At 33.8% G+C, this 14947-nt stretch overlaps 1 protein-coding gene across 4 annotated transcripts in view; it reads left to right on the forward strand.

Annotated features, from left to right (window-relative positions):
• LOC112056691 (irregular chiasm C-roughest protein) overlaps window positions 1-14607 on the forward strand; it is a 117098-nt gene extending 102491 nt beyond the window's left edge. For 3 of the 4 annotated variants that reach the window (XM_052887158.1, XM_052887160.1, XM_052887159.1), the window contains exons 12-20: window positions 918-1063; window positions 4233-4386; window positions 5456-5691; window positions 7317-7475; window positions 8375-8475; window positions 8966-9117; window positions 10180-10299; window positions 10888-10977; window positions 12833-14607. In XM_052887158.1, coding sequence (XP_052743118.1) covers window positions 918-1063; window positions 4233-4386; window positions 5456-5691; window positions 7317-7475; window positions 8375-8475; window positions 8966-9117; window positions 10180-10299; window positions 10888-10977; window positions 12833-12870 — 1196 coding nt within the window. In that variant the 3' untranslated portion in view covers window positions 12871-14607. Of the gene's footprint in view, window positions 1-917; window positions 1064-4232; window positions 4387-5455; window positions 5692-7316; window positions 7476-8374; window positions 8476-8965; window positions 9118-10179; window positions 10300-10887; window positions 11007-12832 lie in introns of all 4 variants that reach the window. The other variant, XM_052887161.1, reaches the window with a different exon arrangement.
• Window positions 14608-14947: the final 340 nt, after the last annotated feature.

Consider the following 14947-nt stretch of genomic DNA (forward strand, 5'->3'; position numbering starts at 1 on the left):
GTGTTAGGGCGGTTGTAGACTAGCGTTTTTTTTGCGTCTATACGATCGTTCCGGCATGTGTTATACATATGTACACACACACACACACACACACACAGAGGCTCAATAGGTCACTAGTAAACGATCAGACTTATCACCGAGGGGTGGTGGTTCGATCCTAGCCCGTTGGACTATAATTGTCATACCAATTCCTAATACAGTCTTTCCCGACTAGTTGGATTGGAATGGGAATATTGGTCATATTTGGCTAAAGATATGGCTTTTAGAGGTGCGGATCGAAAAATTGTCTCCGAATTATTTCACCTCGGCTAGTTGCCTCAACAGGCTAATTTTTCACCGACTTCAAAGCAGGACGTGGTTCTTAATTCGATACAAATGATATTTCATGCTTATTGTTAAGAGCCGTGATAGCCCAGTGGATATGACCTCTGCCTCCGAGTCCAGAGGGTGTTGGATCGAATCCGGTCCGGGGCATGCACCCCCAACATTTCTGTTGTGTGGATTTTAAGAAATTAAATATCACGTGTCTCAAACGGTGAAGGAAAAACATCGTGAGGAAACCTGCATACCAGAGAATTTTTATTAATTCTCTGCTTGTGTGAAGTCCGCCAATACTCATTGGGCCAGCGTGGTGGACTATTAGCCTAACCCCTCTCATTCTGAGAGGAGACTAGAGCTTAGCAGTGAGCTAAATATGGGTTTATAATGATGATAATGATGATTTTTTATGTTTATTACCTCATAACTTCGTCATGTTTCTATATCTAATTTATTTTATGAATCAATTTTAAAAAATATCGTTTTTCGCAAAGTCTTGGCACCATTCCACGTGGGCATGATTTGTGTAGTATTAGGATAAGTTAGCTTAAGTTTTTTTTTAGTATATTCTCTATATAACAATATATAAATTTGTTTAGGTGCACCAAAGATCCTGTCAAACAGAACGCAGATAGGCTCGGAGGGCGAGCGAGTGACGGTGGAGTGCGAGGCGCGGTCGGTGCCGAGGCCTGATGACATCCGCTGGTTCTTCGAAGGGCGGGAGATCAGCGCTATACACGACCCGGTAAGTCAAAGTCAAAGTCAAGAGAAAGTCAAATTTCGTTGGTACAATGAGAAAAATATTATGTTCAACTAGCTGACGCCGCGCGGTTTCACCCGCGTGGTTCCCGTTCCCGTAGGAATACGAATAAGATATAGCCTATAGCCTTCCTCGATAAATGGGCTATCTAACACTGAAACAATTTTTCAAATCGGACCAGCAGTTCGTGAGATTAGTGCGTTCAAACAAACAAACTCTTCAGCTTTATAATATTATAGTAGATATAGATTTGAATCATCAATCATCATTATCAACCCATTTTCGGCTCACTGCTGAGCTCGATTCTCCTCTTAGAATGAGAGGGATCGTCAATACTATTAAGTTATTATTTCTTTACATTAAAAGAGAAAAATAAAATCTTTTTAACAAAAAAAATTAACCGACTTTAAAATCACAAAAATAAACTAAGTAAGTGCTACCTTCTAATCACTTTGAAGACGGTGTCAATCACTTGACAAAAATCTCACAAACTCGCAACTTTTTAATATCTTTTCTACCTTCAATATAATTAGTAAGATTATCTTATCATACAAAAGTAACTACTCCTACTATCTCAATTCACTCAGCAACATCAATTAATAATTTTATCGACTGTAATAACCGTCGACGACCCGCCTCTCAATACACGGTCTTTGCCCTTTGGAAACCTTAGGAGGCTTTGCGTGGGTACCCAATCAATTTGAAGAATCAGCCGTAATAGATCATATTACTGCCACTCCTGCCATAAACCGATACAGCCTTCATTTTTATAAAAGAACAACGCCTTGCGTTATTGTCGTAAAGTATTATTATTGTGGGGCTAAATAAAAATCGTTTTATTTTCGAAAAACTAATAGGTACGACGTTTTGAAAATCGATTAAATAGAAAGTAAAGTAAATCGGTACAAGTAAAGAGGGGATTTTTTTTACTTATCTGTACTATAGTCTAGAACTCTAGAGTGTTGTAAGATAGGTTTTAACACGTTCGCTGCGGTACGAGGTCAATTGACCTCGTACGCCTAGCGTCTTCAAGAGTTACGAGGTCAATGGACCTCGTACCGCACCACATAAAGTTTTAGTAAGAGAGGGAAAGTACAGAAATATCAGTGCCGCAGCGAACGTGTTAAAAAACATTGATTTTTGATTATGGAATCAAAATTCATAGGGTAGAGGTATGTAAGTATATATAGTAATTTCATAATTCCTTTGACCTAGAATTATGAAATTTGACAACTAAACATCGTTAGAGACCACAAGTAAAAGAAAAAAATCCTTAAGCTAATCTTCTTCTTCATGTGCCTCTTTCAATTATAAATACCAGAGAATTTTCTTAATTCTCTGCGTGGGTGAAGTCTGCCAATCCGCATTGGCCCAGCGTGGTGGAATATTGGCCTAAACCCTCTCATTCTGAGAGGAGACTCGAGCTCAGCAGTGAGCCGAATATGGGTCGTTAATGATGATGATGATGATGATGTGCCTCTCCATTAATGAAGGTCTTTCTAAATTTCTCATAGTTTATGGCTAGGTGGAAAAGTTCTTATTTTTTATCTCTCTCATTTATTTATTACTTCTTTTTTTTTAAATTTTTAACAATATAAGTATAAAATACAAAACATTATTAAAAATTTATAAAAAAAATTCACCCTCCCGCTGCGGGACATTTGAGTGCCCAAGCAACCGGTGGTCAGGGCTCCAGAGTGAGGAATCTCCTCACAATACGCGCTGTCTCAAGAATCACTGCCTTTTGTATCCGACTCTTGATCCAACAGTTAAGCGAAAGCTTCTTAAGGTGTTGGTCGAAGCTTTTCGCTATAAGACCATTGACTGAAACAACTATCGGAACAATAATAGTTGACTCAACATTCCACATGGCGGTAATCTCGTGAGCAAGGTCCAAGTATTTTGATACTTATTAACACATAGGCTACTTTTTATCACGGAAATATCCATGATTCCCGAGGGATTTGTGAAAAACTAAATTTCACGCGGACGAAGTCACGGGCGTCTGCTAGTTTGTATTTAAATCTTAAAAACCGAAATCTACAATTTGAGAGTATCTCGGCAAAAACTGCACAATTCAATTCCTGAAAAATTAAATAAGGGATCTGTTTGTGATGTATTAAAAAAATAATATCAATTAAATAATATAACAATAATTTAACAGAGAGTTACATACTTGTACCTTTTGCCGTGGAGACCCTTGGGCCATGGAGTCGCAGTGCCAAAAATTTTTTCCGTACCATTTCACCGCGGCTTGTTGCCTCGACTGGTGACGAGGCAACAAGCCGCGGAAGGGCTGGCTCATTTTTTGCGCAAAGGATCAGCCTGGCTGTCCAGCGCGGTAATGCAGCCAGTATTCTTACCACCATTCCACGTGGGCATGATTTGTATAGTTATTAGGATAAGTTAGCTTAAGTTTCCTATTGTATTCTTTCTCAATAAAAAAAAAAAAAAATTAAATAATTATGTAAGAGAACCTTTAGTCTAAGAAAATGCAGTCTTTAAATGAACATTATGTAAATACAGGTATCTTACCACCTACATAAATGACACGGTCGACCCAAGATCCAACTAAAACCGAGTGGGTGGAACGGTTATGTTATATACAACAATTACAACATTATCAGGACTCTTGTATTGTTGTCCGTGATGAATATAAGTATATTTCATATTCATGATTCGTTCATAGATTGTTCTATTGATATTCAAAGCAGTAACTTAATATGTGCTACTGTATCCTCCTACAAGATTAGTTACCAGCCGGATTGTATAGTTATAATTGGTCGTCGTTATCAACCTATATTCGGCTTACCTACTGCTGAGCTCAAGTCTCTTCTCAGAAGGACTCAGAATGAGTGGTGAATGAATCTTTCACCACTAGAAAGCCACGTTATTTCTGAATGTCATAGGCTATATTTTATACCTATCCATATTCACACGGGAATTTGAACAACGCGGGTCTTCCGAAAGGTGATTCATCGCGAAATCTCAAAAACTGCTTGACGTACAAAGATGAGATTTGGCAGAGGGGTAGTTTATAGATAGTAGAGATCCACTAAGAACAGATATTGCGACAGGGCCGAAATCGCGGCCATTCGCTAGTATTACATAAAAGCTTCTCTTAAATGGCTCTTAACAGTTATTTCTTTTGCAGGACTATGCGACGGTGGAAGAGAGTTTACCAGACGGGATCGTAAAGTCAAGTTTAGTGATACGTGCCAGTCAGTCCAAACACTTCGGCTTATACAACTGCAGTGTTACCAACGAATACGGCAACGCAAATGCTGCTATAACTCTTAAACCACTGAGTGAGTAGAGTTTTGAGTGACTTCTTGATTCATCCGAGGTTCTTTTTAAGGAAGCTTTTATGGCTAATTGTTTCCGCCATGTACAATAGGGTATTTTACATTCTTTTTACTGACTGCACTGACTGCGTCAGAAGGAGGGTAATGTTTTTCGAGCGTATGTATGTGTGTATGTATGTCCATTTCTTTAGCAATTTGTCACTATCATTTTGTCACTACCACAGTTCTGACGAACTTTATGGCACCTGATAAATGTCAAAATCCGTCCAGCCGTTTGGGCTGTAGGGCCCATAAGTAAAGAAAAGGTGGGGGGTGGGTAAGTTTTACCTTATCCTAACAATATGGGTATCAAATGAAAGGCCCTAAAAATACCATTTCAAAAATATATACATTATATTATTTATGTATCACTGTATTAACACAAATTATGATCAAAAAACATATCAATTGGAGCCATCGAAGTATAATCAAAAAAAAGTTTTCAAGTCAGGAATGACATTGTCTGTAGTTATATTTAAAATAAAAATGGTCTGTCTTAAAGTAACTAAAAAGTTCGAAAAAAAATATTATTAAAAAAAAACAAAAAAAAACCCGACTGCTTCATTATTGAATTGACTGCTGTAAACTGAAAAGAGAAAAACAAGTATCACAATATCTATATAAAGTTCTGACTAAATTCTTTGTGGTGCTGCAGGCGGGGACAAATAATACTTTCTTACGGACAAATAATGAAATACTAATGTTTTTCACCGCAATCGGCAACATAAAGAATTTAGTCAGAACTTTGTATAGATATTGTGATACTTGTTTTTCTCATTTCAGTTCATTACGCTTAAGCAGTCGGGTTTTTTGTTTTTTTAATAATATTTTATTATTGTATATACTTATACAACAAGAACGGAGAAGGGGAATGTTAATCGATTGTCGCAACTTTACTCGGGTAAAGCCCTGGACATGTGACAATCGATGAATGTGACTAAAGCCTAACCCCTCTCATTCTGAGAGGAGAACTCCAAAGTTCTAAAAATTATGTCTAATAGTAGTTAATATAATGCCATTTTCATTGTTACAGAATCTCTGCCACTTTTCATTATTTTAATCGGAGTGACCTCGGGCATAATCGTCTTCTCCGGTTTTGTCATTCTCCTCGTAATGTGCCATAGAAGGAGAAGGAGAAAGAGCCAGCAGATGAGTGAGAAGCCTGACGTCACTGTCACAACCGGTGACATGTACAAAGAAAGTGACAGAAGTTCCAATATAAGCGACCTAAAGCTGCAGTTACCACAGAGCGATGGGAGTTACGATTTGGTAAGTTTGATTTATATACAAAGAAAGAAAACCTTTTATACGCGCACGATGGGATGGTTATGTGTTTATCAGTTTATGTTTGTGTTCCTTTGTTGCTCACTAAACATTAAACTCGTGGGTAGAATTCATTGATTCTCAAGAAATTACAGTTTAATATAATTACATGCCAGCACTAGACGCCATATTGTTTAAAAAAATCGTCGAATAAATTTTTGTTTTCTTTGGATCTTTAACAAATTAAAGTAATTATACGTGTGTGTGTCCTTATTGTCTAATATAAATTGCTATACTTTTTTAATATTATAACCAATATTTCCATTAACCTCGTCCTATCAGTCGTGAAGACTGTCTAAGTGCATACGATAAGAACCTACCTACCAAGTAACTCAGGCAAGGAGGCAAAGACTCTAGGAATGCTTGCGTATCATAATTCATACAACTCAGCTTAGCCCCCATTCGCACGAGAGTTATTTAACAACAAATAAAACTAATGCAGTATATGTTCACACGACAAAGTTCTTAAAAAGTGTTGCATTTTCAATTTTGGGCGTTGGAAATAGATCTTCATTTAATTTCATAATATATTTGAACGCTTTTTTAACGTCTGTTAAAAAAGCTCTTGTGTGAATGAGGGTTTACAGTTTGTAATATTTGAATCAGTGTTCAAATCTAAATACGTTGTAACGTAATAAGTCGAACTAATGAAGTAACAGCATGTTATGAAGGTATTGTGTATGTAACAGTGTAATAGACGTTAGTTTAATGTAATTCTATGGAATATTACATCTTGGGTACGTACTTAACCCTCAAATATTATGTTTTACCTTCCGTCGAGGACTGATTCCTTGAAATACGATTACACTAATAATTTGCGTTACAGAGTTTACTTAGAATTATTATATGTTTAATCCTATTATTTTATATAATGAACAAATTAATTAAGGATACATTGCTGAAATTCATGTTATATCTACATTTAATAGCCATTTTAACACTGCGGAGGCCTTAAATTATTACATTTTTAAACCAGGTGACTTTAATAATACAAAAATTTGATGATCTAGTAAAATTACTTTAATTGTTTCATACACAATTCTTCTGTCGGCCCTTTCAAAAGTGTTATAAGATAAATGAGCAATAAATTACATTTTGGTAATCTTCATAGCGAAATAACACCCGCATTTAGTAGGTAAAACTAAGTAAAATCTCTTCAAAGAATATAAAAGTGTTTTAAGATTCTGGATATTTCTTTGAAGTCTGTTCTTTGTAGTAGGTCGTCATCAACTCATATTCGGCTCACTGCTGAGCTCGATTCTCCTATCAGAATGAGAGGGGTAAGGCCAATAGTCCACCACGCTGGTCCAATGCGGATTGGCAGACTTCACACACGCAGAGAATTAAGACAATTCTGTGGTATGCAGGTTTCCTCACGATGTTTTCCTTCACCGATTGAGACACGTGATATTTAATTTCTTAAAATGCACACAACTGTAAAGTTGGAGGTTAATGCCCCGGACCGGATTCGAACACACACCTTCCGGAATCGGAGGCAGAGGTCATATCCACTGGGCTATCACGGCTCTTCACGGCTTGTAGTAGGTAGTAAATGTATTTATTTCAACCAGGAATACACGAGCTCTGAACGTTCGGACAGCAAGAACCCCGCAGGTCTTCCGTTGGCTGGTCCCGTGCCGCTGCCCAGCATTCGTCACGATGACCCCATGCTACAGTTTCGATATAGCAATGACTACTCCGACCCCACCTATGCGGGTACTTACTTTAAGGTAGGTTTTTTTGCCATTTTGTCGTTTTAATCATAAAACACCAATAATAAATTTTTATTTACACAGAATAAAGAATGATACAGAATGAGTCTTTACAAGTTGCGCGGTGAGGCTGGTGAAACACAAAAAAACGTCACGAGTCTCCTTGACCATCCGCATATACAAACTTATTATAATGAATAGGTATTTCAAGATTTAACACTAACAACAAATTATGTAAATTAATATCATAATAGTCTAATAATAATCAAATACTCCATCTTATTCCATTAGTTTTCGTAAACAGTTTTTAAAATGTTTTAAAACATAAAACATTTTTATTTAATAATATTGAAAATTATTATATTATATTTAATATTATATATTTTATCTAATTATATAATATATTTTTCTCGAGACTCGAGAATGTATATTACTTTTTGAATTTGCATCAGTGCCGTATTTCGTGCGCTCTATCTGCCTATTATTCTTTAATCTGTACAATCTGTCTAAATAACTAATACAGATCTGCAGTTATAACTGTACAATCGAACTATTTAATAAAACGTCCGTGTGTAGGCAAAACTGAGAACTGAAAGGTTTATTTTAATGATTTTGATTAAACATTCGATTAGGTAAAACTGTTCAGTAGAAGGTACGATGTAATTTTTCTATTTTTGAAGTCTGTTAATTTTTTTTTTGTTAAATAGAATAATATCTAAATATATAAAAGCGAAAGGTCAATCACGAAATTTCAAAAACCGCTTGATTAATTGAGGAAGTTCAAATTAGGCAGGGACATAGTTTATAGTTAGTAGACGTCAGCTAAGAATGAGTTTTGCGGATTAAACAATATTAGGGGTGGACGAAGTCGCGGTTATTGGTTAGTATTTATATATTTTTCTTTTTCTATTACGTAGAATCCCGCAGCGTACGTCTATGACTACCCACAGGGGTACGCGCCGCCGCCGCACCTAAAGGTTCAATCGCCTACGCAACTGGAGGTGCCGTCCACGAACAGGTAAATGATTCATTATCCGCGAATTTATTGCGTGGTATTTCTATAGAAGTCTAGATTTCCCTTTAGTAATTATTTCTGTTTAAATTTGAAATTTTATTTCGTTATTTTTAGAAACATTCATAATGTAGAAAGTCTCTGAATTTTTTTTAAGTTTAGAGGAAAATTTTCTCGTAAGATTACCATTATTTTTTGTAAAAATTGTAAATTACCCGACAGTCTCAGTCTTTGTCTTTGACTGGAACTATCACTTGATGGTAAATCATGAAAAGTAAAAATTCGCAAATTAAAGTTTCGAGATATTGTCAAAAAGTCAAAAAGTCCGTTCCATATAAAATGTACGAGAGGAAATTAATTTTCTTCATATTTTTATTGATATTTTCGATGTTTAAATTCTGCTATTTAGGGAAAAGACAAAAGTTCTTCTAGGTTTACTAGGTAGGTAGTAAGATGTCATTCAAATTTGACATTTTATTATGTTTTGGTGAAATAGATCTCTTCAAGGATCATTGACGCGCAGCATCGACACCGCGTCAACACTCCCATTGTCAGCGGGCAATGGATCGCAGAACAATTCTTTGAAACGAACGAACAAATCCGACGAAACTGACGCAATTAACAATTTGGGCTTACCTGTTGGAGAAGGTAAGTTGATATAAAATAAACTATGATTCAATTTACCTATTTCAATATAAAATTATGAAATAATCTGTATTCTCTAGAGAAGACTTATATATGAATCTATGGATATAAGCTTACTTATATATAAGTATATAGATTTATATGTAAGTAAGCTTCTTGGTATTATTAGTATTACCTAGGTATGTGTTTTTTGAATAGCTAGAAATTAACGTCTGAAATAGCGATGATTTTACACGGTCGAATGCGCTATGGAAGATTTTATTTTTTGACTTTATTTGCGGACGCCTTGCGGTTCCGTTCGCTTAGTTCCCGTTGCCGTGGGGTACAAAATATAGCCTGATAAACTATTGGTAAATGAATTTTCTAAATCGGTTCAGTATATTCAAAGATTACCCCTGCAACAAACTGCCTCTTTAAAATTATAGGTAGATATTACAAATAGATAGTATTATATTACTCGTACAGATAACCACATCGTAGTGTAGATTACTTAATAGTAGGGATAACTTAAGCTAGAAAGGTACTCCTACATATCTTTGTAGCGCTAAGTGCTGATCAACTTTAGCATTCACTTGTTACAGAACATTGAGTATTCGCCGTTTTTATATTTGTCGAACTGAACATCGAGTCGAGCCAAGCATAGAGTCAAATATTGCTACGAACACCTTGAAAGTTCTAGCGAACGTTCTATACGATGTTTCCATTCCAAGCAAATGCTCGCTAAAATGCTTCCAGAACGCTCGATAGAATTCTCGCTAATTTTTTTCGTATTTTTCTGTAAACCTCTAACGAACGTTCTATACGATGTTTTCATTCCAAGCAAATATACTTGCTAGAATGTTAGCCAGAACGCTCGATAAAATGCTCGCTAAAATGTTCTTGTATTTTTCTGTGATGTAACATTCGCACGAATGTTCATTACAAGTGAATGCTCAAGTCTATCAGCACCTTAAGCAATTAACAAACTTAATATGCCAAGGAATATTACATACCAGTTACATCTCTTTCTCTAATGCTAAAATCACATACCCTTAAAGCTCTTGTAAAATTGTAACTTTCTTTTAGGCCCACAAGCGCAAGGTCAAGTCCCAGTGTATGCCCAAACGGGCCCTAAGAACAACATCGGCGTGGACTTGCGGTATGCTGCAACCTATGGCAACCCTTATCTTAGAAATAGTTCTATAGGTAAGTGAGAATAATATTTTTACAATAATCTTCTTACTTGAAAAGCTAATTTATTTTATTTATTTCTACGACCATATTAAGCTGGTCCTACTCGGGTTGACGGGTACATGTGTTTTGGTTTCGTTACGATTGTATTTACCTGTCAGGTAAAAATAATCAAGTGCACAAAACGAAACAGTTATATTCACGATTGTGTTTACCTTTCAACAACCAAGTGTACATAGCGAAATGGTTACCTAACGATTGTTTTTACCTGTCAAGTTACAATAACCAAGTGCACAGAGCGAAGTGTTTAAATAATGATTGTATTTATCTGTCAGGTTTCAACAACCAAATACACACAGCAAAGCTGTTAATTCACGATCGTATTTAGGTACCTGTCTGTAGCGCTATTCTGTAACGCTACTGTGAGGTTCGAGTTGGCTTATATCTCTCTCTCTATTTGTATTATAGTGTTAGACAGAACCAAAGGACAAATTCATAACAAACTATAGAGTTGTAAAACATCGTTACAGGTTAGTGCTGTAGGTTACAATAACCAAGTGTACATAGTGAAGTAGTTTTCTCACGATTGTGTTTACCTGTCAGGTTACAACAACCAAGTGCACACAGCGAAGCCAGCGGCCACGCCGGCGCCGCCGCCGTACTCCGCCGTTCGTAACTCCGTAGCACTACCAGGTACATAGCACCGAGGGTAAACTACAATGGTAATAATATTTAATGTTTAAGCACGGATTTGAGCAATGGAACGTTTTTAGAATAACTAATGCAACGTTATTGAATACCTCCATTATTAATGATAAATTAATGATTACTTTTTTCAGTATGAGTAATAATTTAAAATCTATCATTATATTATTTTTTATGTTATCAAAAGTTCATGATGATTAATCTTCGATACAGTTTTTAGCCACTTTGTATAAAAAAATCATAGAATAAATAATATAGAATACATATTGATTATTTTATATTTCTGGGCGAGTTTAAAGCATGGAAAATTTATTCAGCACTAAAATATTTTTTATATATTAATCTATATTGATTTAAATTTATTTATTGCATTCATATTTGAGCATTTTTTTTATATTTAAGCATGATGTTTTCTAAAATGCATAATAATTATTATAATCTACACACTTTTTCTACTTAATCCTAAAACACCTGTTCTATCTACTTTTAAATAAATAAATTATATAGTATTGTGCATTGTGAAAAGTGCATGCCACGACTTTTCTGGCGTATGACAAATTTTGTGGTTTCGTGTAAGTTAAGAGAAGATAAACATAATATGATTCATTTTATGTCAGGAGGAGTATATAATTTCTAAATTGACTCAGGTTGGATCTGGTGATCTGGTTGGCCCGGGATTCCGAGATTTTACAATTTTAGCGCTTCATTAATTTTTGAAAAACATAAAATATATATACAGGGGTGTTTTTATCAGTAATATTTTCATGAAAGGAAGTTTGTAAGTTGTATATTTATTTTTGACAGTTGGAAATTTCCCGTACAGAATATCTACTTTGGTAATTGTCAGGAGAAATAGTAAGTTAATTTAATTGAGTGGTAGATTTTGCTAGATATGTACTCGTATTTGATTATACTTCAAATATAGTTATAGCATTGCTAGCTAGCTTTAGCTATTGCATTGCTAATTATAGCTAGCAATGATCTGCTTGGTATAGCTGTGTGTTGTAGTAAAAGTCTTTAATACCAAAGTATATTTTATAATTATTATGGCAGTGAGCGTGTTTGTTGTAAAAATAAAATATAAAAGGCATTATATTCCATAGATGCCATTGTAACTGTAGCCTTATTCTATAATGACGTAACGTTTTGCCTTTATCTCTATCTGTTATTAGATGGAGATTAATTATAAGCTTACACCTGTCGAGTTATAAAAATCGTTACAGAATAGGGCTACTATACTGTAATTATAATCTTATAAGTATATTGTTCTGCAATATACATTTCCTTTATAGAAAAATACTAAAATCAACTACAAAAATACATTTATTTTATACAAAAATACAAAAGAATTACCAAAACCATATTTCGATACATTTTTTTTTCACAGCCCATATTCGGCTCACTGCTAAGCTCGAGTCTCCTCTCAGAATGAGAGGGGTTAGGCCAATAGTCCACCACGCTGGCCCAATGCGGTTTGGCAGACTACACACGCGCAGAGAATTAAGAAAATTCTCTGGTATGCAGGTTTCCTCACGATGTTTTCCTTCACCGATTGAGACACGTGATATTTAATTTCTTAAAATGCACACAACTCAAAAGTTGGAGATGCATGCCCCGGACCGGATTCGAACCCACACCCTCCGGAATCGGAGGCAAAGGTCATATCCACTGGGCTATCACAGCTCTTGACGGTAAACTTGTATTATTCTCATACCTAGCAAATATAAAAATCACTAAAATCGGTCGAGCCTGTTTACACGAGTATCATTAAAATCATCTTGACACGAGATTACTCAGATATTTTTATTTCGATTTTAAATAATTTTGGCTTTTTTAATTTCAGGTAATGGAACCCAGACGACACAAGCGACGCATGTGTAGCGAAAGTGTAAAAATACAATAAGGCTTGTGTAAACATGGACATTATTGATTACAGATAGTAATTGTAATATATTATGTTCCTATATGCGACTGAAGTGTAAATACGAATGTTAGGTTAGGTGTACACGTGTAAAAAAAAAAAAAAAAATTTCGCGCCGTTTATTAAGTTCGGCGATGAATATGTCGCTAACTTACTGTAAAATCTGTGTTGAATTGACAAGTGATAACTTATTACGTATGACGAATTTATCATGACTTTATAATCAGTCAAGATTTATGAAAAAAGTAAAAAAAAAATATTTTTTAGAAAAAAAAAAAATTGTTTTTGTCGGCTTTCGTGATTCTATGTTACGTAATAAAATAAAATGTTTAAGCTTGTCTATAACAACCATTGATATGATGAAATAACATCTCCAAAAGTTAAAAAAAAAATTGGGAACTGATTTTTTTGTAGTTAATATTATTATTTCTATTAGTTTATGTTATTATAGAAGTGTATAGTATTGCTCAAAAATAGTAGAGGGCTAGGATGAGGTCAAAAATTTATTTTTTGCTTATAGTCATATAATATTATAGATAGACCCTGTTCATAACGAATTTTGTATTGTGTACAGTAATTCCATATTTTATTAGATTTTAAAAATCCTTTAGTAACTTTTTAACGTAATTATGTTGTACGCAAAACTGTCATAAATAAGCTTAAGTAACTAATTTTAAAATTAAATCCAAAATTGACAGTTTTGCGTACAATACAATTAGTATAAATAATGTCTCAGACTGAAATGAAAATACAATTGGTAATATCGACGAATTTGTGTGAAAATACTTCGAATAAATTTAAAATTTCCGAACGAAGATTTAGTATAATAATAATAATTAGATAGCGTAAATGATTTACTGAAATCTCTTTAATAATAGAAGAAAAAATATTCTGTGATAATCTTAATAAATCAAAGAATCTTTAGTAAAATGCATTTTTTAATAATTTTGACGAAATAATTATAACACAAGTCATTTCTTAGGAGATTTGTAGAGTTTGCACGTAGCAAAAACATAATTCGTTTTTATAAAAATCTTAATTAAAAACTGAATGTACAATGATATTAAAATTACTTATTTTAAAATCGTATATTTGTACTGTTTTTATTGCAATAATGTCGGATTACTTATATTATGCTTCTCATCAGTGTATAACGAGTTATTCTAAACACATAAAATATACTGCTCTATTTGGATTATTTTATTTCTGTTCCAAATTCAGTTTGGCTACGTAATAATTCAGATATTATGATCTATGCAGTTCTTAACCAATGTTTTTATTAATCATTTTTAAAAGTTATTTAATTTTTATGGCAAAAATATCCTTAATTTCAATAAAAACTTAGATGTCCAAATTACAAAATGCATTTCGTCCGTAGTTAAGATATAAATGTATGTCATAAATTATTTTGGTTTCCAACAGAATTGATATTGTATCAGTTAAATGTATTGTAGGTTATATGCTTGCATTTTATTTTATTCTTATATTATTGAAAGTATTTTTGTGTGTTATAATAATAATAATCATTTATTTCAACGAAAAAATAGGTAATTAATTTGTTTTAATGATCTGTACAAATATAATAATGATATTTTTAATGTACAAACGTAATATTTGCATGATAGTGTTTTTCGTTCTTTGCATGGGAATATAATTTGCCATTTTTTTATTGTTCTGAAATAAAAAATGCAACAGTATGTTTTTGATTTTTTATTGTTTTCTCACCTTTTCACTGTTTTCCTAGAAATTTAACGAATCAGAATACGTTTTCTATTAATAATTAATAATGTGAGACTTTGCACCTATGTTTTTTACTAAATCATACAAGAACTAGGAACGTTTTTGACGAATTTTGATGAATTTGATGCAGAGTTAAAATAAGAAAAGATAGTAAGTAATACATAAAAAAAATATCATAATCATAAAAGATATAAAGAGTAATACATAAAAATTAATTAAATCAATTAAAACATACAAAAAAGAAGAAGTACACTCATAAATCACTAACTATCAATTGAGTGATTACACTATTAAGTT

This window comes from Bicyclus anynana, chromosome 18 (genome assembly GCF_947172395.1).
Source record: "Bicyclus anynana chromosome 18, ilBicAnyn1.1, whole genome shotgun sequence".
NCBI lineage: Eukaryota > Metazoa > Arthropoda > Insecta > Lepidoptera > Nymphalidae > Bicyclus > Bicyclus anynana.